At 49.8% G+C, this 27879-nt stretch overlaps 1 protein-coding gene across 2 annotated transcripts; it reads left to right on the forward strand.

Moving 5' to 3' along the window:
- Window positions 1-1566: 1566 nt before the first annotated feature.
- On the forward strand, window positions 1567-26131 carry CNNM3 (cyclin and CBS domain divalent metal cation transport mediator 3). 2 transcript variants are annotated; one of them, XR_010021675.1, is made up of 9 exons: window positions 1567-2814; window positions 17495-17638; window positions 18852-19001; window positions 19322-19491; window positions 19637-19733; window positions 20116-20252; window positions 20666-20801; window positions 23141-23240; window positions 23873-23930. XR_010021675.1 is itself a non-coding variant. In XM_063078541.1 (8 exons), exons 1-8 carry the CDS (start codon window positions 1569-1571, stop codon window positions 23935-23937), a joined length of 2145 nt encoding a protein of 714 aa, XP_062934611.1. In that variant the 5' UTR covers window positions 1567-1568; the 3' UTR covers window positions 23938-26131. The 2 variants fall into 2 exon arrangements, 1 of the variants encoding a protein (XP_062934611.1); XM_063078541.1 differs by lacking the exon at window positions 23141-23240 and having other exon boundaries at window positions 23873-26131.
- Window positions 26132-27879: the final 1748 nt, after the last annotated feature.

Consider the following 27879-nt stretch of genomic DNA (forward strand, 5'->3'; position numbering starts at 1 on the left):
CCTTCTATCTCAATGTCAGCACTTTACTTGACTTGAAGATAGAAATGAGACCTAAAGGGACCGAGTCCATTATAATGTTTACGTATTTTTTTTTCTTCAAAGGAGGCATGAGGATCCAGTGGAAAGGCTCAGTAATGTCATTATTCCTTCTGCTGGCGGCTTATTCTGTAATCTCCAAGAATGCAAACTACTCAAACAGCACCTAGCTCAATCGGGGTAATAAAAACGAGAATATGGAGATGCAGTGGCCTTAGTCACAGTTCTGAGTTTACAATGTAGAGGAGACACTTACCATCTTTTTTAACAGTTTTTCACAAAATATTTTTTCCTTTGGTCATTCACCACAGGTTTACACATTTTTCCACATTATTTTTACCACACAAACATGTTTCACTTTGTGACCACAGCGTATATACTTTTTTAGTTAGTTATTTTCATGACAGCAAATAGTTTCTATAGAATCCTTATAAAGATCACTTTAAATGACATGTATATTAAGACTTATTGAAGCCTACTTGTGCTAGGAAATTTGAAAAAACATAAAAGTGTAGAGAAATATACAAAGATCACTTAATCTGGACACCTAGAGGGAAGACTTGTTAGTAGTTGGTCTATTTCCTTCCAATCACACAAAGATCGTATATAACGGGTAAGGAACATTCCATATTGTCAACGGATTATATTGTCTTCTAAAGTAACTACAGAGAAGATCCTCTTGAATAGTTCCTCTTGGTCCTGAGGGCTCATTCTCTCGAGGATGAACTGCGAGAAGTGGAACGACCTGATCCAGTGATTCCTGACAGAGCCGCTACCTCCTTGAGTGACTAGAACGATGACCAGGGTGTTAGGCAGGTGGCGTTGGAACCCAATAGCCATGTTGTCTTTCTGAGCTTCACTTTTCTCCTATAAGATATTAATTACATGAAGTAGCTGTGAGGATCCAAAGAGGCAGTGATTTTCTGTTTCCTTGTGTACCATGAGTGTCCCTGGCGGGAACGCAAGCTCCTTGAAAGCAGGGACTGAGGTCTCCAGACCTATCCAGTGTCGGGCGCGATAAACCTCTTTAATAAACCTTAGCTTCCCGACGCCCAGTCACTGGTTCTTACTTCAGCGAGTCAGAAACCCTTCTGGTTCCCGGGACCCTTCCCTAAGCGCGCAGCACACCTCCCATACATTTCAGTCTCTGCAACCTCGCACAGGTTGGGCCCGTGGTTCATCCGACTGGCCAAGTTCCGAGACGCGGACTTCCCAGGGCACTGGCCCGGCCTCCATGCGCTCCGGGACGGTCGCGGGAGGAGTCGGACTCCGGGTGCCGAGGGCGGCAGGCCACCCCTCGCCTTCGGAGCGGCAGCGGGGCCCGGTAGGGCGGAGAACCCCACGCCCCCGGCCCGCCCCGCGCCGCCGCTTGTTTACTCCCTGGCGCAGCCTAGTCCGACCCCCGGCGCCCGCCCTCGCCTGCCGCCTATTGGCCGAGGGGGAGCGAAGGCCGGCGACGATTGGTCCGGGGGAGGTGGAGGCGCGGGGAGAGCGGAGTAGGCTGCGCGAAAAACCGAGGGGGGCAGCCGGCGATGGCGGCGGAGGTAGTGGCCGCGGCGGGTCGGCTAGGCTGTTTGCTCGCCGCGCTCTGCCTGGGCCACGCCGCGGGGGAGGTGGCGCCGGGCCCGCGAGAGCTGGGCTTCTGTCTGGAAGAGGACGGAGCGGCGGGCGCGGGGTGGGCGCGCGGAGGGACGGTGCGGGCCGTGCCGGAGGCCACCTTCCGCTTGCGCTTCTTTGGCCCAGGCTTTGCCAACAGCTCCTGGTCTTGGGTCGCCCCCGAGGGGGTTGGCTGCCCCGAGGGCGGGCAGGCCGCGGCGCCCGCGGAGGCAGTGGCGCCGCCGGGCGAGTGGCACGAGCTGCTGCGCTTGCGCACCGAGGCCGTGCGCCCGCACTCGGCGCTGCTGGCGATTCGCGTGGAACCGGGCGGCGGGGCTGCCGAAGAGGCGGCGCCGCCGTGGGCGCTGGGCCTGGGGGCGGCCGGGCTGCTGGCGCTGGCGGCGTTGGCGCGGGGCCTGCAGCTGAGCGCTCTGGCGCTGGCGCCGGCTGAGGTGCAGGTGCTGCGCGAGAACGGCTCGGAGGCGGAGCGGGCGGCGGCGCGGCGCCTGGAGCCCGCGCGGCGCTGGGCCGGCTGCGCCCTGGGCGCGTTGCTGCTGCTGGCCAGCCTGGCGCAGGCGGCGCTGGCGGTGCTGCTGTACCGCGCGGCCGGCCAGCGCGTCGTGCCTGCCGTGCTGGGCAGCGCGGGGCTCGTGTTCCTGGTGGGCGAGGTGGTGCCGGCCGCCGTGAGCGGGCGCTGGGCGCTGGCGCTGGCGCCGCGCGCGCTGGGCCTCAGCCGTCTGGCGGTGCTGTTCACCCTGCCCGTGGCGCTGCCCGTGGGGCAGCTGCTGGAGCTGGCGGCGCGGCCTGGGCGGCTGCGGGAGCGCGTGCTGGAGCTGGCGCGCGGCGGCGGCGACCCCTACAGCGACCTCAGCAAGGGCGTGCTGCGCTGCCGGACCGTGGAGGACGTGCTCACGCCGCTCGAAGACTGCTTCATGCTGGACGCCAGCGCTGTGCTGGACTTTGGCGTCCTGGCCAGCATCATGCAGAGCGGCCACACGCGCATCCCCGTGTACGAGGAGGAGCGCTCCAACATCGTGGACATGCTTTACCTCAAGGACTTGGCCTTCGTGGACCCCGAAGACTGCACCCCTCTCAGCACCATCACCCGGTTCTACAACCACCCGCTCCACTTTGTCTTCAACGACACCAAGCTGGACGCCGTCCTGGAGGAGTTCAAGCGAGGTAACCGTTGGGGGCATCGCGGAGGGGACGTCCATGCCAGTGCCCTCCCTTGGAGAGGGGGTAGGGGGTGACGGAAGCCTCGAGGGAAGGGTCCCACCCCTGCAGAGGGCAGTGAGACCTCTAAGGGCCCTTTCAGGAAGAAGATGACCTTGCTGCTGGGAATGACTTTTTGAAATATTCAGATGCTGTCGTTCAGGAGGAAACGGAGTGCCCTAGAAAGCAAACACCGTAACCCCGCCCCCACTTCGGGATAGCCTCTGCTTGGTTCTAATACCCCAGCTCTTTCCCTCTCCCAGGCTATTTCTGTGCACTTGGTGTTTGTAGCAGATCCAAACTCTTGGACAGAAACTGAAAGAACTTAGAAAAGGTAGTCTCCAGATATCTTGATGCATTATTTGCACACGTATAATATTAAATTAGCTGGACCTGTGATGTTTCCAGGGCATTGTTGAGCAGGCTGCTGCCTTCCAGATTGCAGACAAGGGCATGACTCATAAATAGTTTCCAACAGGTGTAGAGGAAACTTTCACTTTCATTTCACCAAAAGCAATTTCATGTATGCTGATTTAATCTCCCCTTCCCGTCTTTTATTTTTAAAGCTTCCCTTTTCTAACCCTAAGTAAGGTCTCTCAAGTTCTCCCTGAATTCCACGTTCTCACCCTCTCCTTTCGCCCTGGTCTATCTGAGCAACTCTGAAGTTGAAGGTGACTGTGTGAAGATGTGGGTTCCTTGGCGGTGCTCTCCATTGTTTTTTTTTTTTTTTTTTTTAAAAAGATGTCCGGTAAGGGGATCTCAACCCTTGACTTGGTGTTGTCAGCACCACGCTCAGCCAGTGAGCGAACCGGCCATCCCTATATGGGATCCGAACCCGGGGCCTTGGTGTTATCAGCACCGCACTCTCCCGAGTGAGCCACGGGCCGGCCCAAGTGCTCTCCATTGTTGGCTTTGGTTGTGCTCCCCAGAGCTTGTCTACCAGCCATGTCTCTCCCACCTAACTCCTGCAGGAGGCGGGTGGGGCATCCCAGGGCTCTGGATGGGCTTGACCCTAAAGATTACATGATGTGAGGCTGAGAAGTGAGCAGAGCCCCCTGATATTCCTGGCAGCTGGAAAGTCTCCTGGCTCAGGTCCACATGAGAGGTGCTGCATGAGCCCCTGGACAGTCAGCGCAGGAAGGCATGGCTTTGTGGTAATGATCAGGTTACTCCTGCATTGAGCCCTGCCCTGTGCCAGGCTCTAGTAGACGTTCTTCAGGCATCATCTTTAATCCTTGCAGGAGGCCTGGGTGCTAAGTTATGTTACTACTGTTGCTCAGGAGTTGGTGAGAGACTTGGTTGGGCAGCTCTGACTGGTCTGGTAGAGTCTCCTGGGTGTTCCTGGCTATTTCCCTAGAATGTGGTCCTGCCCTTCTCTGGGCAGGGAGCCCGGAGTGAGGCCCAGACAGAGCTTCCTGGTGGCCCTGGAGTCAGCGGGGTGGGTTCCATCCTGCACACCCCCCCTCCCTGCTCCTGGCTTGAGACCCTGGGAAGGCTGCATGGCTTGAGGTCCTCAGCTGCTATGGTAAGAGTGCTCAAAGGATCTGGGGGAGGCGAAGTGTAAAGCGCTCTGGGTACTGCCTGGCACACGAGTGCCGAGTGCTTGTTGCTAGCAGGGTGATGATCACTCCTGGGCAGGCTCCGCTGGGAGCTAGTGTTCGCTAGCTCAGGAGCAAGGGGGTAGACCTGGAAGTGCAGGTTCCATTTTTTCAGGCAGGTCACCAAACTTTCTTCTTTTTAGAGAAATAGTGGGAGACATGGTTGTCCCTTTGGTGTTCGAAGCACTCACTTTTCTTGGTTCCTTAAGAAAATGCTCACTCTAGTGCCTGACTTCAGCTGGACTCGTGCTGGCTTGTTAGCAGTCACTGGGTAGAGATTTGGGGCAGTGGGGGCGTATGGGTTGTTAAGGGAAGAACATCGGGAGCTGGTCATGATGTTCAGGATGGGGTCTGTGAAAGCTGTTTTTCATTTCCCAAACCCTTGTGTGAGGATCTTCGCTGCTGTGGTCTTGCCCTTCAGATGTGACAGATGAGCTTGGCCTGGGGCTGTTAGGGATCCCCAGTGAGGCAGCTCTGCAGAAGCACAGAGGTTTCTGAAAGAAAGTGAACCGAGATGCCAGGTACTGTTCAAGCTTTATTAAAGGAAAAGAATCTGCCGGGCTGCACCCAAAGGTGCAGGGTGCCCTGAAAATGGAGGACAGCCGCTAATGTAGGGCGTTGGTAGTTTATATTGGTATGTTGGCGCCAAGAGCTGGGTGATGTAATTCCGGGGTGGGGATTGAGTGAGGTCATGGGGAAGGAGAGTTCTGCGCATGGGGATGGAGAGTTCTGCGCATGTGGAAACGCCGAAAGTTTCATCTCCTAAACCACGAGGCTTCTTGTAAAAGAGAACGGGGGAGGGGAGGGGTAGGAGGTGGGCGGTGCCATTTTGTACTTGGGCTTGTCTAAAATGGCGCTGGTTATGTTGCAGATCTATTATTCCTGCCTTTTAAGTATAGGAAAAAGGGAAAGGGCGGAGGTCTCATTCTTCTGAAGCTACTTCCTGCAGGAGATGGGCGAAGATATGGAAAAAATAAAAGATTTATGTTGGCGGGTAAAACAATTAGGTGGTGGGGTATTGGTTACATGTGGGGATGCTGTATTCTTCCAGGGAAGGGTCACTGATTCTGAAGGGCTGATATCCTCCTCACAGGAACAATTCGGCGACCTTTTGGTTGGTGAAAGCCTGCATACGTTCCTGCAAGAAATTAGAGAAACACCAAAAGAGAAGAGACCTAAAAGTAGGATGAAGCACAGTTAGGGGTCCTAGTAGGGGCATAAGCCAGGGTATCAAAGGTTTCAGTGACTGTGGCCACCCCCCAGGTGTGTTTCTGTTTTATAAACCTTTGCATTGGTGATCAGTGCTTGCCTTTAAGTGATTTAAGTTGTTTTGGATCACCCTGGACTCATTTACGTAATAACAGCATTCCTCCCCCAAGAAGAGGCAGATGCCTTCCTTCTCGGCTGTAAGGAAGTAAAGATCCTGACGGTTCTGTAAAGCAACTGTCACAAGTGAGGTGACCTGTTGCTGGAGGGAAGAGATGCTATCTATACTTAGTTTTTCTGAGAGTTTTTTATAGAATTGAAAGGCAGTAGCAAGGCCTGCTGTGCCAGTTCCAGTTGCAGGAATGATCCCTGCCCCAATTAAAAGGTACAATTAGTGCCCTATGGGAGTGGGGTGCACTTTCTGAGAGGGGGGGCCGAAGTTAGTCCCAGTCCCGTCTCCATCCCTCCATCTGTCTGGAAGATGATGTCAGGGACTAGTCAAAAGAATATGCAAGAAATCGTGTTGGGGGGCAGGCAACAGGATAACATAGTTTTACAAAGGAAATATATTCTGGTTTTAGGGCATGGATGAGGAGGAGGTAAGTGCGAGGTAGCGGTAGCGTTTGGTGTTAGTGAGGCAGAGTGTGGGCAGGCCCCGCATAATGCTCACAGTCCCCACTGAGATGAGATTAGAGGAAAGTGAAGAGACGTTTGTGGAAACGTTGTGGGCTGCATCGACAGGGAGGGGGTGACCACAAAAAGTTTCTCGTGAAGTGGGAGACAGATGAGTCGCTTGGGGACCAGTCTGATTCGGTATGGACTGTGTTGTCCCTGCGGACCTGGAACCTCCATGTTCCAGGTAAGGGGGAGCATTGAGATGGGAGGAAAAACATGGGAAGGGTGCGAAAGGTTAGGGAGCCAAAAGAATTTGAAGGGCACATTGTCACAATGACATTGCTAAGGAGTATCCTACTGATGGGAGGTAAAGGAGTGCAAGGAGAACTCTTCCTATAATGTTACGATCTTTGGGGGCAGCTGCTGCCAATTCTGTAGCAAGTACTAGAACAGATAGTATAATAGTAGCACCTGTGTGAAGGATGTGACATGGGCCTGCAAGAGTGAGAGGATAATCGCCAGGGGAAGATCGTCCTTCTTTTGGGATTGGGGGAAGAGCGGAGGTCCTGGAGATTTTCAGTTTTGTGGGTCCTAAAATGAACAAAGTGTGAGGAGATGTCGGGTTGGAGGTTGAGTAGAGGGACCCCTCTGTCTTGGTATTAACAGATTCTTTGGGTAAAGTCTTGGTGAGTGATACCAAGGGGCCTTTCCTAGTACCTTTACTGCCGTGGGGGTGGAGAGAAGTGCTGTGTAAGGCCCTTCCCAGCATGGTGAGAGGGGCTGGGGATTCGGGTTTTAATATACACTTGCTGTCCCGGGCTCAGTTTAAAGTCTGAGGGGGTGGTGGGGAAAGGATGAGGTAATAGAAGGTTGGCCTGTTCCCTAAGAGGATCCCTAGTGAGCAAAAGAGTAGGAAGATTCTGGCCTAAAGGCGATGAGCTGGAAGGCAGAGGTGTGAGAGTGAAGGGTCTACTGTACATAAGTCCCAGGGGGCTGAGGCCTGTGGGCTTGCGGGGCCAGCCCGGGGGCGAGTAAGTGACTGGTGGGGAGGCCAAGACGAGGGATGATTTCTGAGGTGAGAGCATGCGTTACTGCTGGAGCATCCTCTGAAGTGCAGGGAAAAGCCTCAATCCAACCTGAAAAGGTATCTACTAGGTTTAGAAGATAGCGTGTCTTTTTGTGGGGAGAGTAATGTAAGGGCTGAAGAAGGCGTAGTAGGGGTTCATAGCCTATATGAACTGAATTATGGAAATCTGAAAGGACTTGCTTAGCTTGTGTGGTAGGGAGGACATAGCAACCAGAGAGAGGGATGGAGTTTGGATGTGTGGTCCCCTCCAAAACTCATGTGGAAATTTGATCTCTGCCACTCATGTGGCAGTGCTGGAAACTGATTGAGTCATGGGGGCGGATCCCTTATGAATGGATTAATGCTCTCCCTGTGGGAGGGGGGATTAATGAGTGAGTTCTTGCTCTATTAGTTCCTGCGAGAGCTCCTTGCTTAAAAAGACCTGGTACCTTCTCTCTCTCTTGCTTCCTCTCCCCATGTGATCTGCTTGTGCAAACTGGCTGCCTGCCACTTTCCACCATGAGTAGAAGCAGCCTGAGGTCCATGCCAGATGCAGCTGTCCCAGAATCGTAAGACAAATAAACCTCTTTTCCTAATAAATTACCCAGTCTCCGGTATTTCTGTTATAGCAACACAAAACGGACTAAAACAGAGTATACCAGTTGTCCTATCTCTGTGCCCCCCCCAATTGTTGGAGGTGTTGTATTTCTTGGGTTGTGTATTGGGGTTGAGGGCGTGAGGGCCATGAGAAGGACCTGAGAGGGAGAGGAAGAGTGGGGACCTGGTGATTGAGCAGCCTGTTTTGCAGTTAGATCTGCCAGTTTGTTTCCCTGGGCTATGAGGTCATTGGAGGTTTGGTGTCCTCTGCAGTCTGTAACCCCAACCTCCTTTGGGAGTTGTGCAGCCTCAAGAAATATCTTGATAAGATGTCTGTTTTTTATGGACCCTCCCTGAGTGGTCCTATATCCTCTCTCCTTCCATATGGCCACACAGGAGTGTAGGATTTGGTAAGCATACTTAGCGTCAGTGTGTATATCGACTCGTTCGTTACTTGCTAGAGTGAGAGCATGGGTCAGGGCAATGAGTTCTGCCTGTGGGGAAGTGGTGTTAAGGGGAAGAGGGGCAGTCTCAATAGCTTGTGTTAGATTTACTATGGCATAACCCTCCCGGGGAGCGGGCATGGAGGTAGCGCTCCCATCTGTGAACCGTGTATGTTGGGGCCATGTGATGGGATGTGGGAGATGTGTGAAAGGGATTGAGAAAGAGGTCTAAAGCCCCTATGAAGTTATGTTTTAAGGGTCGTGAGTGTTTGGGGATGAGAGTGGATAGATTTAAGGGAAGGGCAAAGTTTGAAGGAACACTGGGAATTTTCCTTTTGGCTGTGAGGGTCTTCTTGACTGTTTTCCAAAAGTTAGTTTAGAGCTTTCTTGGGTTAAAAGGGCGGCTGCCGCCAAGGCCTGTAAACACGGGGCCCATTCTCAAGCTGTGGTGTTTAGTTGTTTAGAGAGGTATGCAACTGGGAGAAAATATCTCCTGCCTCTTGCCTCAAAACCCCAACTGCCAATCCTTGGGTTTTGGTGAAGTATAGGATAAAAAGATGAGATAGGTTTGGGAGGGATAGAGCTGAGGCTGTGAGGAGAGTGGCTTTTAGTCACTAGAAGGGAGAACGAATGGGCTTTGTGGGATCTAAAGTAATGGCAGGATCCCCTTTGGCTGCCCTATAAAGTGGTTTTGCTAGCATACCAAAGTTAGGAATCCATAGGCGAAGATACCCTGCAAGCCCCAAGAAAGAAAGGATTTCACCCTTTGTGGTTTAAGTAGGGAGTTCAGAAATTAAACTTTTGTGATCCACTGTTATTTCTCTGATGTTGGGGGTGAGGTGGACTCCCAAATAGGCAACTGAAGGAAAAGAAATTTGGGCCTTGGTGGGGGACACTCGATATCCCCTGGAGGCCAGGAAATTAAGGAGAGTAACAGTGTGGGCCTGTGAATCCTCATAGGAGGGGCTACAAATGAGGAGGGCATCCACATATTGTATTAAAGTGCTAGAGGTTGGGGGAAGCTCAGATAAGTCTTGAGCTAAGGCCTGGCCAGAAAGTGGGGGCTATTCCGAAACCCCTAAGGTAGTACTATCCAAGCAAGTTGCTGGGAACAGCGCATGTGAGGATTAGTCCCGTACTAAACGGTATGAGCCATTAGGCTTTATAACTGGAAGGATGGGTGTATTGAAAGGCGAGTGGGTAAGCCGTGAGAGATGAGAAGAAAGGAGTTTTTGTATGATGGGTTTTAAGCCTAATAGGTGTTTGTTAGCGATGGGGTATTGTGGGACATCAGGGAACAAAGAGGGGTTCAGCAATTTAACAAGGATAGGGGAATGGTGCATAACAATGGAGGGAGAGGAAGCATCCCATACTAGGGATTAACCTTGTCTGAGGGGGAGGGGAAGGTGGAAGCCTCAGGGGCCAGGTCTGGGTGCAGCCTGTAACAGGAGTATTGTAGCTGGAGTTAAAGTGTTTAGGGTAAGAGTAGCTTTGAATTTGAAAAGAATGTCCCATCCCAATAAGAGGACTGGGCATTGAGGCATTATTAAGAATTTGTGTGTGCATTGGGTGTGACGTAGGGTACAGGAAAGGATTTGAGTGATCCTTGGGCAGTATTCTGATCCCGTGACCCCTACTATTGTGATAGAGGAAGGGGTTTTTGGTCCTGCATATTCAGGAAGGGTAGAGAAAATGGCCCCTGTATCGATGACAAGAGATCAGCTTACCTGCCTTGAGGTGAGTTACCATGGGCTCACGTGTGGTGATCCCCGTGGGAGGCCTCAGGCCCTGGGCATTGTCAGTCCTCCTCCTAGGCAAAAGCCAAGAAGCTCCAGTAGAGATGGCCATGAAGCCAAAGGCTGTAGGTTGGGGACTGGGCCACTCCCTCTCTGGTGAGTTGCACAGTCAATCCTCCAGTGACCTGGTTGTTTGCAGTGAGGATGGGTTATGACAGGCCCATGCTGAGTGGCCCAGTTGACTGCATTTGAAGCAGTTCTTGGGTGGCTTGCCTCTTAAGGCAGCCAGATTTGGAGTATGTGAGCCACGGATGGCATTAACCAGGAGCTGGTATTTGGCCTGATATCTTTTATAGTTTTTTGGAGATCAGGGGCTGATTGGGTAATGAAATGAGAGTGTAAGAGCCTTCAGGGGAGTTTGGATCTATACATGTGTATTCATGTCAAGCCTCAGAGAAGCGGGTTAGGAACTTGTTGGGATTTTCAGTGGATCTCTGTGTGTTTTCTCTAAGCTTGTCATAGTTGACTGGCTTGTGAGTAGCCTTTTGGAGACTGTGAAATAGGTGTGTGATCATGGTATCCCAGAGATCCCAATCCCTGTGGCCAGCCTGGTAGTCCCAATTTGGGTCTGTGCAAGGAACAGCAATGGCTCCCACAGGCTGCCTATTATTTTGAGCATGTACCTGAGCTGCCATCCAGACCTGTTCCGTGTACATGGACTCGGACAATTCCTTCCATCCCAGCCACTTCACAGTAGAGTTATAAAAAGCCAGAGCTGAGGCGGGGTTGTTACCTGACAAAGGGGGAGAAGGAGAAGTAGAGGGATTGAGTGGCTGAGGACGAGCATCTCAAGACCAGGTAGAGGGAAGAGAGGGAAATGTGGAGGGCTGATGGATTAGAAGATTGATCCAAGTCTAGAAGGAGAAGTCAAGCATGAGCTTGGAGAATTTGAGACATAGGACAGTTTTGACAGAGAGAACTTGTTCAGAGATAGGAGAAGGCTTGAACATAAAGGAATCTCTCCAGATTTTGCTGTTTTGGTATCTAAATCGAGTGCCTTCTTGTGGCCACTGGGATACATTGTAATGAGGCATTCGAGTTTTAATGTCTCCCTGGAGGCCAAGAAATTGGCCAGGGGACGGCCCAGAGGCATAGAGCGCAGAGTACAGTAGAAAATGAGACTTTTAGGTTTAATGTCTCCCTGGAGGCCACAAAATTGGCGAGGAGATGGCCCAAGGGCATAGAGCATGGAGGTCTAGATTGTGAAGATCTTGTGTAGAGGGTGAGAAAGGGTGTGGGCAGTTCTGGTAGAAGAAGAATGCCACCAAGGAGCGTCCTCATTGGTGCCCACCTTCTTTTCGAGAGGAAAGCCACGACCAGCTAATGAAGCATCCTTCAATAGCTGGGCGGCACAAGAAGAGTTCCCTCTGCCAGGTGCCTGGGCTTCGAGAACGAGAGAGAGCGAGTCGGGGAACCCGAGATGAGACAGGACTGACCCACTGACTCACCTTGAATTGAAGCTGGTGTTGGATATGTTGGTCTGAAACGGCAAAAGGAGAGCGTCCCAGAGGCACCCAGTTTCGGCAGGCCTGGGAAGGGCAGCTGAGGGCCAATCACCCCAAGAGAGAGGGGATCATCCATGACATCAGCCAAAACCCTTCCCAGGTTTCGACACCATAATGAAAGAAAGTGAGCCGAGATGCCAGGTACTGTTCAAGCTTTATTAAAGAAAAAGAATCTGCCGGGCTGTGCCCAAAGTGGGGGCGGGGGCAGCGGCAGCGGCAGCCTGGAGCTGCCTGAAAATGGAGGACAGCTGCTAATGTAGGGCGTTGGGAGCTTATATTAGTATGTTGGCGCCAAGAGCAGGGTGATGTAATTTTGAGTTGGGGATTGAGTTAGGTCATGGAGATGGAGAATTCTGCACATGTGGAAACACCGAAAGTTTCATTTTCTCCAAAACCATGAGGCTTCTTGTAAAAAAGAACAGGGGAGGGGAGGGGAGGAGGCGAGCTGCGCCATTTTGTACTTGGGCTTGTCTCAAATGGCACTGGTTATGTTGCAGATCTATTAGTTTCAAGCAGCCTGATGTTGGAGGATTTGGGGATTGAGTGCCTTTCTTCTTAAATCAGACTGTTCCAGAAGCTGCCTGACAACATGCTGAAAAGCCTCCTCCTAGAGGCCATTGGGGGAGGTTTTTGGAACCTGGAGGTCCAGTGGGGAGTTTTTCAATCCCCCTTGACTTCCTCGCTCCTGTGGTAAGTGAGGGCCATTCTCGGGGCAGAATGGCTATGTCTACCTGGTGACATCCTGATGCTTTCTCTGCTTCTCTAGTTCAGTGCAGTCCTTCAGCAGACATCTTTATTTTTCCTTGTTAAAGTCCTTTTTGTCCTCATCTTCTTACGCATTCCTTTGCTTAGGAAAAAAGGACAGACTGCAGTCTTCTTGGCATGTGAGATTTTAAAAATCAATGCCCTTCGCATCTCTCTGCCCAACTTATGAGGTGGTAGTGCCCTCTGAGTTTGCTGGGGCTGGAATCCCTGGCATCTTGGAAGCTACCATTCTGGGCCCTGTTCCTTTTGCTCCATCTGTTCGGGAATGCTGTAGTCTAGGGGAGAGGCGTCTTCCCATGTGAGGCACCTCTCAGGCAGTGCAGACTTGAGACAACACACGGATTATTTTGTGTACAGGTCACTGTATTAGTCCGTTTTTGTTGCTTATAACAAAATACCTCAAACTGGGTAATTTGTAAAGAAAACAAAATTTATTGCTTACAGTTTCTGTGGCTGGGAAGTTCAAAGTCCATCTGGTGGTGGTGACAGTGACCCAGGGGTCTTACATTGCAAGATGGTGGAAGCAGAGAACAGAGAGTGCCAGCCAGCCTTCTCTTCTCTTCTTTTAAAGCCCTCAGAACCACGCCCCTGACCACCATTTTTAATCCATTCACTACTGCACGGTCCTACAATGGTCACCTCTTCAAGGCTCCACTTTTCAATTACCATAATAGGATTTCCCACCCTCTTAACAATCACAGTGGGGGCCAAGTTTCTAAAACATAAAATTTTGGGGACACAATTCAAATTCCTGTGAGTTTTTGGGGGACATAATTCAATCCACTACAGTCACCAATAAGAGCTATTTGGAGCTGTAGTAAGTAAGTTGTATTTTCTTTTCTTTCTTTCTTTTTTTTTTTTGGAAGCTGGCCAGTACAGGGATTGAACCCTGGACCTTGGTGTTATCAGCACTATGCTCTAACCAACTGAGCTAACCAGCCAGCCCTCCATGAACTTTTTGGTGTTTTGGTTTTTTGTTTTTGTTTTGGCTGGACAGTATGGGGATCTAAACCCTTGACCTTGGCGTTGTAACACTGTGCTCTAACCAGCTGAGCTAACTGACCAGACCCTTCCACAAACTTTTTGAAGTAGCCTCATATTTTATTTTTTTAGGTGAGAAGGAACATCAGAAACATTGAGAGCCCAGGAAAAAAAAATCTTTTCTTTCCCTTAAGCTGTCAGTTAAGACAAAATTATGCAAAATTATCACAGAATTATGCAAAATTTATTGTTGATATATATGCTTTCTTTCAGTGATTCTCAAAAGGGTGGTTCCTGCACCATTAGCATTATCTGGGAACTTGTTAAAAGATGCAAATTCTCTAGCTCTACCCATTACCTGAGTCAGAAAGTTTGAGGGTGGCAACCTGTATTAAAGTTTGAGAACCATTGCTGGGCCGGCCCGTGGCTCACTCGGGAGAGTGTGGTGCTGATAACACCAAGGCCCCGGGTTCGGATCCCACATAGGGATGGCCGGTTAGCTCACTGGCTGAGCGTGGTGCTGACAACACCAAGCCAAGGGTTAAGATCCCCTTACCAGTCATCTTTAAAAAAAAAAAAAAAAAAAAAAAAAAAAGTTTGAGAACCATTGCTTTATTTGATTTATCCTCCCAGTTCCTGCAACGTAGTAGTTGCTGAAACTGAGTAGCTAGGGGACTTGGCAAAATCACGAAGCTATTTATTAGAAGTCATTAGAATGCAGGCTGCAGGCTGCTGGCCGATTGCTCAGTTGGTTAGAGCACAGTGTTGAAAACACCAAGGTCAAGGGTTTGGATCCCCTTACTGTCCAGCTGCCAAAAATAAGAGGTAGAATGCAGATTGCAGGCAGAGTAGTGCTCTTACTGGGACTAATGGATACTAATAGAACAGTTTCATCATTTTACTGTTGGAATTATGAAACTCTGCAGCCACGGGCCCTTAATTAGCTTATCTATCAATAGAATTTAGAAACTTTCTTATGAGGTAGTTTCTCTGCTCATATTTCTTTTCCCTGCCTGAGTCTGTATCTGATGATAAATAGCATCTATTCACTCATTAGAATTAAAAAAAAAAAAAAAGACTGGAAAAATAACTAGGCTCAAAGTAAAGTGGCGTGTCTGATACTGATGGAGGTCATGGACCCTCAGGGGGGTCCTTCTGGGACCTGGGGAAGTTGGCAGTTGCAATAAACAGCTGTCAGAGTAGACAGATGCTCAAGACCTCAGTGGGGCCTGTGGGAGGCTTGGTGCTGTGGCCATCAAGTCACAGCTCAGTTTGTACCCAAAGTAGAGGACAGGCTAGGGTTGGGAAGAACTGCCACTCACAGTATAATAGTTAGAGGTAAAATCACAGATACCTTCCTAGACCATCTGTTATCAGTGGATCCAATTTTGATATGATAGGTTACATGGTATTTCATTTATAAGAAGTTTTAAGTGCTTTCAGAATTCTTTGTGACTCTTAGGGACAGTAATTGCACTGAATTGTTACTTTACAGACCCTATCCAGAGTTGAGAAGAACAAATTTGTACATTGAATACTTTCAATAGAAACATTTGTATTAGTCTGTTTCCGTTGCTTAGAATACCAGAAATTGGGTAATTTATGGCATTTATTTCTTATAGTTTCAGAGGCTGGGAAGTCCAAAGGTTAGGGAACACATGTCCCTGGTGAGGGCCTTCCGGGTGGAAACTCTACAGGGTCCCGTGGCAGTGCAGGGTATCACAGGGAAAGAATGGGCTTAGCAAGAGACAGAACTTGTATTTTCTGTAAAGTCATTGACTCCTGCCTTCTTTGTCAACCACTATTAAGACCATTCGACATCCAGCCCAAGAAAGGATTAGGGTGGGTGAGCTTTCAAAGTCTCTGCTTTAAGCCAGCTGAGGTTTGGTTTATATTCTGTTGGAAGGCAGGTTGCTGTGAGGAACATTACTGTTCTCAGAGTACACATTCACACGGGTGCTTTAGAAGACAGCGAAGGGGAGGTGGAGAAAATTAAACTCCAGCTGCACTATTCAGAATGTCCTAGAAATTAGGCATTAGGAAAGGGTCCTCCTGCAGCTACGTAATGGGAGTACCCTTGAGGCTGGTAACTCAAAATTCTGTAGAGCTTTTCCAGAGCATTCTGGTTGATGTCAGTGAGACACACCATTGGCAGCTGCCTGAGGCCCCATGGAGAGTAGGCAGGCCTGTGCAAGTGGTGGCACTCCTGTCAGGAGGAGTAAACTTTATTGTTTTTATTTATTATTTTTGTGGATCGAACCCGAGGCGGAGTAAATCTTAATCCCTCCAGCTGCCCATTCTCTGTGTCCCCCTACTGCTTTCTCATGGTCACCTGTTGGACCCCTCAGATTTTCTGTCTTGACATTAAATCACATGGCCTGTCCTGGGGGATCTTCCAAGGTCCTGCTTTCTTCCGTTCATTATGGAATCTTCCCAGTGTGGCAGATCACAGAGAAATGTGTGCCTGTGTTACAGAAGTTTGAAAACAAGGAAGAAGTTAGTTCCTGTAGGGAACCTGCCGCCGGAGCTGAGGTGAGGCTTCTGCCCTGAGGCGGCCATTTAGAACCTGGGCTATGGTTCCCGGAATCCAAAGACTGCTGACCAAAGCTATGTGTTGCGCCCTTGGCCTTTCTGGTCTGGCCTGATAGGTTAGTGTTCCGTGGCAGGGCAGCCCTTGTAGAAGTGGTGCCCAGCACAAACACTGAGGGCGGAAGGCGTTTAGGAATGCCGCTCCTGATTCAGAGCCTACAGCTTGGCGGGACTGAGTGGATTTTGCCAGGGGCCCCCAGCCTTTTCTTCCTGGAAAGGGGGAGACAACTTAACGTAGTCATTTCCACCTTTAATTTTTATCCAAGGGTATTAGAACAGTGCTTTATTTAAGCCCACAGTCTGTAAGGTGTGATTCACACAAAGACCTGAGTTTGGTTTTTTTCATATCCCTAAACATTCTTGAAGCAGGTGCCCTGTCACGTGCAGGTCCAGGCCAGCTTTTACCCTGAGCTCTTATCATTGGTCATGAAGAAGGTCACTGGTGACATGAGTTGCTGTCAGTTCCCAGTGCTAGAGCTGCGCAGCCCAGTCCAGTGGCCACTGCCCCCATGCTGGGCACTTGAAAGGTGACTAGTCTGAATGGACAAGTGCTGTGTCCAATACATACCAGAGTTCAGAGACTTAGTGCAAAAAATGGTAAAATACCTTACTACTTTTATATTGATTATGTGTTAAAATGATAATTTGGCTATATTGGGTTACTTACACTATATTATTAAACTTGCTTTCACCAGTTTCTTTTGACTTTTTAATGTGGCTACTCACAGAATTTAAATTACATATGTGGCCTGCATTCTGTTTCTCTCAGGTCTAAAGTTTTACGAATGAAAAGCACTTACCTCTGATACAGAGTAAATTACTGAAGTTTCCCCAACACTGTGAGACTTAGGCTTTTTTCATGCTTACTTTCCTCACTAAGCAGACAAATGGGAAGCCAACATGAGAAGGACACCGGAGCAGGGTGGAAAGTTCCAGCCTGCTGCGCTTCCTCCCACACAGTTTGGACTCCAAATGGCCAGTTACCATTTACCTTCACCCCTGGATGCCCCCCTGAAGGGCAGCTTTAAGAGTTAGGAAAACCTCCTACAGTCAGTCAGTCTCGGTGGCCCCTCTTGGCTCCCGATCTAGACTGTCCTGCGGGAGCCTGTGTTGTGTCTCTAGACATCTGTCCGCCGCAGTCTGGTTGCTGCCTAAGGCATTTGTGTTCTCAGATGGATACATCCTTGTCTGAACCACACCCATGGCTCAGAGTCACAGGGACCTGGCTCTTCCGCTCCCTGTCTGGGGGGCTCGTGCAGATGAACATGGTCGTTGAGGTTTTGTTTCCTCACGTGTAATGTGAGGCTAATCCTGAAGCATGTTGAGAGTCGTCAGAACCTAGGAAAAGACTGACCACGTGCCCGGCACAGTGTAGGAACACCAGCGTTAGCTCCTGTGCACTGGTGGGCTTGTACACTGGGAGACTTAAAAAAAAAAAAAATGGAAGCCCCCAGCAAGCTGTTACATAAGCATCCCCTCCCCACAGGGAAGTCCCACCTGGCCATCGTGCAGAGGGTGAACAATGAGGGTGAGGGTGACCCCTTCTACGAGGTCCTGGGTCTGGTCACCCTGGAGGATGTCATCGAAGAGATCGTCAAGTCCGAGATCCTGGATGAGTCTGAAGACTACCGTGAGTTGTGACTCCTGGCAGTTTTCTGTCAGGTGGTCGGTCCTTCCAGCTTCCTGAGATACACGTGTGCATCAGAGGGTCTGTGCTGCTGGAAAGCAGCTGGACCCGCAGCTAGAGCTGTTAACCAGCCAGACCCCGCTCTTCTCCCCCTCCCTGCGTGTGTGTTCCCCTTGCAGCAGGGCTCACACCGGCACCTTGATGCAAGCCGTGGTAACTGTCCCCTGGGTGGCCTTGCAATCCCAGCGCTTGCTGGGGGCTCTGTGAGCAGCTGATGTCCTCTAGCACTGAGAAAGAGCCCTGCCCTTCACGGGCTGGTCCCATCCTCTGTCTTGGTGCTTTTGCTTTTTTTTTTTTTTTTTTAAAAGATGACCAGTAAGGGGATCTTAACCCTTGACTTGGTGTTGTCAGCACCACACTCACCCAGTGAGCAACTGGCCATCCCTATATGGGATCCGAACCCGTGGCCTTGGTGTTATCAGCACCACACTCTCCCGAGTGAGCCACGGGCCGGCCCGGTGCTTTTGCTTTTGCAGGTTCTTTTGTACGTGACAGGAGTGTCTCCTCAAAGAGCCTGTTCTTTACTACTGAGAGGGTCTTACCAACGCAGGCAGCCCTGGGGCCCTTGATTGTGTCTTCGAAGTGTCTGCCTCTTAGGATGGTGGCTGATGTCTGCAAGAGAGACACAGAGGCCGTGCCTCATGGCTGGGGCCTCTCCCACGCACTTGGGACCCTGAGCTGCCCACCCATGTGTGCTTTGCACATGCATCTGTCCCCAAATACAGCATCTTTAGTTCAGTTCCTGAGACTGCCATAGGCCTGGGGTCACCAGGTTAGCTGCTGCCACTTTGCACCAGTAACCCTGACATCTACACTTTCCAGCGAGGGGTGTCTTAGTGGCCAAGGAGGGCTGTTGTTCTATGTGAGCTGCTTTGCTCTCCTATCAGCCAAGTCCAAGGCAAGGAGCAGCCACTTCTGCACTTCTTCGGTATAGTTCTGGAATGTGGGCCGCTGTCCCCCGTCCTGGGTGCCAGCTTGCTCTGCAGTGGGAATGGTAGCCAAGGTGCCATCGAGGGAGCAGTACCCAGGATGTGTCCCTGTGGCTCTGACGCTGTCTCCCTGAGAGCCGCCGGGCCTTGGGAGGGGGAGCAGGCAGCAGGGGCCTTGGTGTGGCCGTGTGGCCGGTGCCCGAGCAGGCTGTCTTCCCACACTCCAGGAGATGCCACGGTGAGGAAGAGGCCTGCTTCTCTGAGTGCCCCTGTCAAGCGGAAGGAGGAATTCTCCTTGTTCAAGGTGTCTGATGATGAATATAAAGTAAAAATCTCACCTCAGCTGCTCTTGGCAACCCAGCGCTTCCTTTCCCGAGGTGAGGGTGAAGGGTGGGCCTTGTTCCCTGCTCTCGCTCACCGTCTGGGGGGTCAGGAGGCCACCCGGGACAGACGCTCTGCTCCGCATTCCTAGCAAGCAGGCAGTCTCGAGGAGAACGTCTGTGCTGCTCTCGGTGGCTCTGCCAGGTGGCCGAGTGGGAGCCTCACAGACAGGTGTGGTGGCCCTCTTGTCGTGCTGTTGAGGCAGCAGCTCCCAGCTCCCCCGGGGAGAGCCCAGGCGGGCAGCAGGAGCCGGGTCTGGTTCCACAGGCTGCTGTGGCTCCGGTGGACACTGTCCCTTTTTTCCACCATGGGGCAGAGGTGGATGTGTTCAGTCCACAGCGCATCTCTGAGAAGGTCCTCCTGCACCTGCTGAAGCATCCCAGCGTCAACCAGGAAGTGAGGTTTGACGAGAGCAACCGCCTGGCTGCGCACCATTTCCTGTACCAGCGCAGCCGGCCGGTGGACTACTTCGTTCTCATCCTGCAGGTGACTGGGCTCCTGGGCCCGGAGCATCCCTCTTCCTCAGGGACATCCAGGTTCCCACGCCCCTGAGTAACTGGGGTTGATGTCTTCTTGCACTCTCTTCTGATGGGAAAGATCATCTGTCCACATCTGTTTCTCTCTCTACCAGGGCAGGGTTGAGGTGGAGATCGGGAAAGAAGGCCTGAAGTTTGAGAATGGGGCCTTCACCTACTATGGAGTGTCTGCCCTGACGGTGCCATCCTCGGGTAAGCCATGGCCCTGCTGGAGCTGAGGGCTGGTTGTGGCTTGCAAAGCCTGCCCCCAACCCTGCAATTGCTGCTGTGGTCAGTGCCCAGGATTCCAGCTCCCCTTCCACCGCAGCCCGTGCCACCCCCAGGGGTTTCTCGTCTCCGGGCTGCGGAGGGGGAGGGGCAGACTTTCTGCGCTGATCATCTCTGCTGCTCTCCCCCATCTCTGCAGTGCCTTTCCCAAGTGTGCTCACCATTCTTCCCACTTCCTGCCTGTACTCCCTTTCAAGGGTGCTTTATGGGGTGGGTCCGAGAGGCTGTACAATTGTCCCTGCCAGGGTGGGGGACTGTCCAGCTCCCGGCACTAGTTTCCGCTGTCACTGATTGTTCCTTTTGATAGTTCACCAGTCCCCAGTGTCCTCACGCCAGCCCATCATCCGTCATGACCTGCAGCCCGAGCCAGCTGACAGCACCCGTTCCTCTACGTATTGTCCTGACTACACCGTGAGGGCCCTCTCCGATCTGCAGCTCATTAAGGTGACTGCCTGGGCTGTTCATTGGTGCTGGTTTTAACCAGCTTTTTGTCCCCAAGTGGCTAGATCAACTGGTGAGAAGTTTCTATGGATGGAGAGTAAACTCTGAACCATTTTCTCCAAGACTGCCTAGAGTAAGGGCCTGCACTTGCCCTGAAGGACAGAGGCCTTGACTCGCTGGAGGCCCCCCAGCTGCTGCGGGCAGGTCTTGTCTCCAGGCCTCTGCAGCTGATTTCCATTTGAAGTCTCAAACACACTTTGCTCGGTTGCTCTTCTCCGCCCTGAACTAGCTTCAAGTTCTTGCTTTGTCCTATTCCTGCCTCCCGAGGCCCCCCTAGTTCGGCTGTCTCTTGAGCCTTGCCTAGTGCGTCTGGCTTCACACGTCGCATCTGCTGGGTGACGCCTTCTGTCCTCCAGGTTACACGGCTGCAGTACCTCAATGCCCTACTGGCTACCCGAGCCCAGAACCTGCCACAGTCCCCTGAGAGCACCAGCCTCCAGGTCACAGGTAGCCAGACCAGGCTCCTCAGTGAGAAGAGCACCGCAGCAGCAGGTGAGCCCCATGCGGCACACCGCCCGTGTCTGGACCCCGGGGCGCGAGGGCCCCTTGCCAGTCCCTGCTGTCTGCACACACAGGCTTGCCCTCTCTCCACCCTCCCCCGTCCTATGTTTTTCTTCCCCCATTTTTCTCCCCTTCCTTTTCCCTTCTTGCTGTTTTCAATAGCTTGTATGACACCGAGCTCTAGACCAACTGGCATTTAAAGTAGCGTGTATTAAGTCAACACTTTTCTCTAGGGCCTCTTAGAATGGGTTGACTGAGTTAGAGAATGGTTGGTGAATGGGAATAAAATCAAGTTCAGACACTGTTCTGGCCATTTAGGATTAGGGTTAGGTCCCTTGGCAAATGAAGATTCAGGTCACCAGTGGCGTGGCTCAGAAGGTGGATGGCTGGTGACTGGAAGGGCACTTGCTGAGGAGTTTGGTCAGTTCATGCTACTATTTCACGTCCCGTCCAGAGGCTTCTGTGAGCAGGAAGATCATGTGGGAGGAAGCAGACTTTGGACTGTGGGATAACAACTAGGGCTTGTGAAGGACAAACCCATCCGTACAATGTAAGGAGGGAAAGTAAAAAGGAGACTGTGGATAGGAGTGGTAACGTCAGGAAACTGTCTTGTTCTTGTTTTTCAGGAAGGTACTTTTTGGTTGAGCTCCTAGGTTGGGGTCAGGGCCGTGCCAGGGCTTGGGATTCCTGGAGGAGCCAGAGGGGCTTCTGGAGAGGCTGTGGAGGGAACTGCAGGCGGCCACCCTGCCTTCCCCACCCCACCCCCTGCAGTGAGGACGATGCGCTCTTAACACTTACTCTGTAGGGAGCCTCCGTGTCTTAGCTCATTTAACTTCCCTGTAGTTTTGAGAGGTGGAAGTTTACAGGTGAGGGAAGGGAGGCAGCGAGAGGGCCCAGGCACTCTGATTTGGTGCCTGTGAAGCCTCACAGGGAGCAGCCCTTGTTATTCAGACCCACGCTTGAGAATGCAAACATGTTTTTATAATAGAAAAGCCCTTTCTGAATTGTGAGGTGACAGGTGCAGGGGATGGACGCTCAGGCCTATGGCTGCAGCTCTGGGCATTGATTGGTAAGCAGAGACGGAAGGCAAGGCTGTGCTACTTAGGTCATGGATGTGGGCATGGGTTGCGTCCCTCCTAATGGAGTGTGTGCTTTTGGGTGGTACCCCACTTCTGGGGTTGACTAAGCCCCTGTGTTTACCCACTGTGATGGGATGTTATTTCACAGGGAGCCTCTTGTTCAGATGCTCACACTGTCACATTAGACTTGGGTCTCAAAAGCCAAGTTGTTTTTGTTTAGCAAAACATGACCCTTTTGGTTATGGTTTTCCCTACACATGAGCTTTTTCTGGCTCTGCTACTCAGACTGAACGTGTTACATTCAAGGTACAGACTAATCCAAGAGTGGTGGATCTCCCTTAATTGCATCTTTTATCATTTACCTAGAGATGTTTTTAAATTCTCTTTTTATTTCAGCTGCTCTTTGAGCCATCTTATGAGAGAATAATTTATTGTGGCTTTGTGGGTCGTTTCCTCTTTGACAATGGACTGTCTACTATTCTGTGGTCGCAGTGTTGGTTATTTTTACCTAAGTGTAACCTAGCATTTGCCCCCAGTGAGGCTTGCCTGCTGTCTTTCTGCTTCTTGCCTAAACTCTGTGGTCTTCCTGCAATTTGTTCCCTTTAGCTTGGCACCTCGCTACCCAGAAGAGCTTAGTATCACTGCACATGTGGAGATTTGAGTGGGGCCTTGCTTAAGTAGTGCTGATGAGAACCATTCCCTAGAGACTTTGGCACTAGATCCTTGGCAAAGAAGTGCCTTTATTGAAATGCTTGGAAGCCTAATTCTAAATTTCCTACAGTAGGGGTCAACAAACTGGTACAATGGCCAAATCTGGCCAGCTGCCTGTTTTTTTGTAAATAAAGTTTTATTGGAACCCATCCACTTGTTTATGGATTGTACACGGCTGTCTTTGAGTTACAACAGTGGAGTTGCCTAGTTGTGAGAGACCATATGACATGACTGCAAAAATACTGGTCCTTTACAGAAATAGTTTTCTGACCCCTGGCCTACCATTTCAAATTCTGAGTCAGTCCTCCACATCAGTCATCCACAGAACTGTTCTCCAAGGGAAAGTCAGCCCTCAGCGCTGTGCCTCCTGGCTTCCCACTGTCATCCTGAGCAGTAGGACGCAGCATCTGTGTGGTGCTGCCTCGTTGTCCCCTGCCCAGGGAGCATGCCATCTCCGTGGCACTGCCTGGAGCTGAGAGCCTCTGCCATTTCACCTCAACAGCTTGTCTCCTCTTCTTTCTCTCTCTCTGCTCTCTTTAGCCTTCCCAGTAGAACTTTCCCTCTTTGGCACATTTGGAAACTGCAGTTGATAAATGACTGTGGACTAGTGAGCATTTTTTGTTTTAAGAAAACACCTAAGGTAAATATCTTCCCTTTCCCTCTCTCCACGCTTTCCTTTCCCACTGTGGATAGCTGCCCTGACTGGGAGGCATTTCTCCATTGGGAGGAGAGTGGGTGCTGTGTTCTTCTTTCTGGAAGTCGGGAGGGATCGTGAAACACCTCAGCCTTGGAAAATAAAGCTTCCTGACAGCACAGGATGCTTTATTGTCTTGTGGCAAGAAAGGACAAAGAAGACAGGTTCTTCTTGCCCAGAATAATGGCCTGGGCCCCCCTTAGGGTTAGAAATCCACAGCCCCTGGGGCTGGATGGTTAGTTCAGTTGGTTAGAGTGCAGTGTTATAACACCAAAGTCAAGGGTTTGGGTCCATGTGCCTGCCAACCACAAGGAAAAAAAAATCCACAGCCCCTGCCTTCCCTGTCTCCCAGGGTTGGCATCTGTCCTCGGAGTGATTTTGTCTTGTGAGGCCAAGTTGGGCTGACCCTTTTCCTAACTAATCACTCCCAGCTCTGCCATGACACCACCTGAGGTACCCTGAGGCCCTCTGCCTTATCTGCCCCTTCCTGTCCTAAAGAGGAGATAGCACGTGGTTTTGATGGGACCTGCTTCCTTTACTAGCTTTGATATTAATTCTCTTTTCTCTCTCTCCCCTAGGGTCCAACCACAGCAGGCCCAGCATCCCAGTGGAGGAGAGCCCTGGGCGGAACCCAGGAGTTTAGCTGCTTGCCAGGCAGCCCCAGATCTGGGGAATGGACGAGCATGTGGGGAGCTGGAGTGAGCTGAGCAGTAGCTTCATGCCAGCCTGTCCCTGCCCCTCCAGGCCACGTTTTAGATGGCCCTTGTAGATGTGGGCCCTGAGCTTCCTCAGAACCAGACCTCAGTGCCAGGAGCCTTCAGCAGGCCCTGTCCTCCTTTAGGAGATGGGGGCACAGCCCTCCAGGCCTGTTTCTGGAAGGATTGAAAGGACTATCATCTCTGGCCTCTGAGGCCCAGCCTTCTCCCTTCTCCACTATGGCCGTGGCAGTGCAGTGTATTTATACCTCTTCAGGCCAAGCCATGATGTGAGTGGTTAATTTGCCAACTATCTGCTGCTGGCAGCACTTTTTGAGCAAACCGAGAGCACCAGTTTTGGCTAGGGGTTCAAATCTGCGGCCTTGTCCACAGTGTACTTTCTGACTTCCCTGATGATGCCGTGTTTCAAAGCGCACACCTTAGCCTTTCCCCTGTGCCAAACCTAGCGGCACGATTACCCAGGAGCCTGTCCTTCTAGTCCTGCTCCCTCCTGTGGAGGTTGCTTTTCTGATCCCTTCCAGAGCCCCGAGTAAGCAGGCTGGGCCCCCGTGGCTGCGAGGAGGCCGGGCTGCCACTTCCCACGTGGCCTGCTCTTCTGCTTCTCCTCTGTCTGCCTCGCTTACTTGCTGCTGACAGTACTGTCAGTTTCTGTGTTTTAAGAAGAGGTCACTCATGGGAGGAAGGGATCTTTATGCTGCATCTAGTCCTTTCTCTGTTGTCTGATCCCAGGGAAGAGTAACCGCCTGTTACACCCATGTTATCCCTCCCACATAGGCCTCCATGGAGGTGCAGTGTGGCTGTGATGTGCGTAGAGAGCAGCCAGGGAGGGAAGGATTATTCATGAACCAGGTGGATCCTCATTACCTTTCTTTTAAAAAAACAAAAGTTTTTCTTATATCTCTGAAACTTTTCAAGTTATTTGCTTTTTTTTTCTGTTTCTAGCTGCAGAGTTTTAGAGACGTGGGAATGAGGTCTTGTCTTTTTCTTCTAGTTTGCCTGTATTTTCTTTGCACAGTTCTTCAGCTGTGTGGAAAGTGGGCTATCACAGGGACATAGGATCATACATTGGGTAGAGAGGGAGGATTTCTGGAACCTTTCTCAAAGGAATTTCAGTCTTTGTAAATGGAACTGAAGGCCAGAAGAATAGTGGCTTGCTTGGAAATTGTTCTCAAGGAATATGCTCAAAGAGCAAACCCAGGTGGAAAACATACTTTAAAATCACCTCTCTTCAGAACAGTGGTTCTTAGCCCAGCCTGCACATTGGAATCAACTGGCAAATGAAAACTGCTGATAACTTGGGCCCATATCCAGGGCTTCTGATTTAATCAGTCTGGGCGTCCTGGTTTTATTTGTGAAATATTTTTAGCTTCACAGAAGAGTTCCATACACCCTTCACCTGCTTCCCCTAATGTTAACATTTTACATAACCTTGCTACATTTATCACAACTAAAAGTAACATTGGTGCAATACTGTTAACTAAAGTACAGACTTTCTTTGGACAGTATAAATCTTTTTCAGCAACATCCTTTTTCTGTTGCAGGATCCAATCCAGGATACCAAGTTGCACTTAGAGCTGTTGCTTTCTTTTTTTCCTAGCTTTTTATCTTGAAATAATTACAGATTCATAGGAAGTTGCAAAGACAGAGGTTCTATGCCCCCTTCATCTAGTTTCCTATAGGGGTTATATCTTACATAGTTATAATACAATATTGAAACCAAGACCTTGACACCGGTGCAGTGTGGGTGTACAGCTCTACATCATTTTGTCCCATGTGTAGATGTAACTACCACTGCAGTCAAAATGCAGAACTGTCCCATCACCACAAGAATCTTCCTCAGACTACCCCTTTAGAGCCACCCCCACCCCCACCCCCCACCCTGCAACCACTAATGTGTTCTTCATCTCTATTATCTTGTCATTTCAAGAATGTCGTATAAATGGAATCATACAGTATATAACCATTGGGGTTGGAGTTTTTCACTCAGTGTAGTTCTCTGGAGGTTCATCCAGGTCGCGTGTGTCAACAGTTCCTTTTCACTGCTGAGTGGTATTCCATGGCTTACCCATTGTCCTGTTGAAGGGCATCTGGGTTTCTGGTTTTTGGCTATTCCAAATAAAGCTGCTGTGAATGTTGTGTACAGGTTTCTGCGTAAAGATTAGTTTTCTCTGGGGCAAATGCCAGGAATGCAATTACTAGGTCATATGGTTGTTGCATATTTAGTTTTTTAGAGAAACTGCCAAACTTTATCGTAGTGGCTGTACAATTTTACAATCTCACCAGCAGTGTAGGAGTAATTCAGTTTCTCCAAATCCTGGCCAGCACTGGTGGTGTCACTGTCGTCTTCCGCTGTTCTGATGGGTGTGTAGTGATGTCAGTGTGGTTTTCATTTGCATTTCCCTAATGGCCAGAGCTGGACATCTTTTCATGTGTTTTCACTTTGGTGAAATGTCCATGTCTTTTGCTATTTTCTAATTGGATTGGAGCACTTTATATATTCTAAATACTAGTTCTTTGGCAGATTTTTGGTTTACAAATACTTTCTCCCAGTCTCCAGCTGGTATTTTTATCCTCTTAACAGGATCTTATACAAAGCAAAAGTTTTTAATTTTGATAAAGTCCATCTTACCAATTTTTCTTTAATAGATAGTGCTTTTAGCATCACATCTAGTAATTCTTTACCTAGTACTAGATCCTAGTTTTTTGTTTTTTCCTAAAAGTTTTATAGTTTCATGTTTTACATTTAAATTCTTGATCCGTTTTGAGTTAATTTTTGCATAAGGTGTAGGACACTGATCAAGGATCTTTGAGTTAATTTTTGCATAAGGTAAAAGACTTCAAGGTCCTTTTTTTTTTTTTTTTTTTTTTTGGTAGCCTATAGATGTCCAATTGCTCCAGGATTATTTGTTGAAAAGGCTGTCTTTCTCCATTGATTGCTTTTGTACCTTTGTCAAAAGTCAGTTGGGCATATTTATGTGATCCTACTTCTGAGTTTTCTACTCTGTTCCATTGATCCATATGTCTGTCCTCCTGCAAGTACCACACTCGCTTATGATTACTGTAGCTACGTAATAAGTTGAAATCAGGTAGACTGATTCCTCCTCCCACTTTATTCATTTTCAAAATTGTTTTAGCTATAAATTTTGGGCTGGCTGATTAGCTCAAGTTGGTTAGAGTGTGGTGCTAACACCAAGGTCCAGGGTTCAATCCCTGTACCAGCCAGCCACCAAAAAAAAGCGTGTGTGTATATATACATTTTTTCCCCATGTGACTATTAGAATAACCTTATCTACATCTACAAAACTTCTGCTGGGAATTTGATAAGAACTGTTAAACTTGTATATCAATTTGGTGATAATTGACATCTTTACTGTGTTGCATCTTCCAAACCTTTAACATGGTATGTCTCTCCATTTATTTATTTTTATGTGGGTTTTTTTGTTTGTTTTGCTTGTTTTTTTTTTTTGGTTTGGTGGGCTGGCCAGTACAAGTATCTGAACCCATGACCTTGCAATTATAAGGCTGTGCTCTAACCAGCTGAGCTATCCAGACAGCCCCCCTCTCCATTCATTCAAATCTTTGATTTCATTTATAAGTATTTTGTAGTTTTCAGCATCCAAGTCCTTACATGTTTTGTTAGATTTAAGTATTTTATTTAATATTTAAATTGCAAATGGTTCTATTTTTAAAATTTTTGTGTCCATATGTTCATTGCTAGTAGGTAGAAATAGATTTTTGCATGTTTTTCTTGTATCTTGAGATCTTGCTTATTCTAGGTGGGTGTTTTTGGTTTTTTATAGATTCCTTAGGCTTTCCTATGTAGACTTAGACAAGCATGTTGTCTGCATGATAACGCCAATACCTAGCCC

Source organism: Cynocephalus volans, chromosome 14 (genome assembly GCF_027409185.1).
Source record: "Cynocephalus volans isolate mCynVol1 chromosome 14, mCynVol1.pri, whole genome shotgun sequence".
NCBI lineage: Eukaryota > Metazoa > Chordata > Mammalia > Dermoptera > Cynocephalidae > Cynocephalus > Cynocephalus volans.

Coding starts and splice junctions, on each gene's coding strand:
- CNNM3 (XM_063078541.1), top strand. CDS start 1,569: ATGGCGGCGGAGGTAGTGGCCGCGGCGGGTCGGCTAGGCTGTTTGCTC. Junction 17,639..18,851: donor GGATGAGTCTGAAGACTACC/GTGAGTTGTGAC, acceptor CCCACACTCCAG/GAGATGCCACGGTGAGGAAG. Junction 19,734..20,115: donor CCTGACGGTGCCATCCTCGG/GTAAGCCATGGC, acceptor TCCTTTTGATAG/TTCACCAGTCCCCAGTGTCC.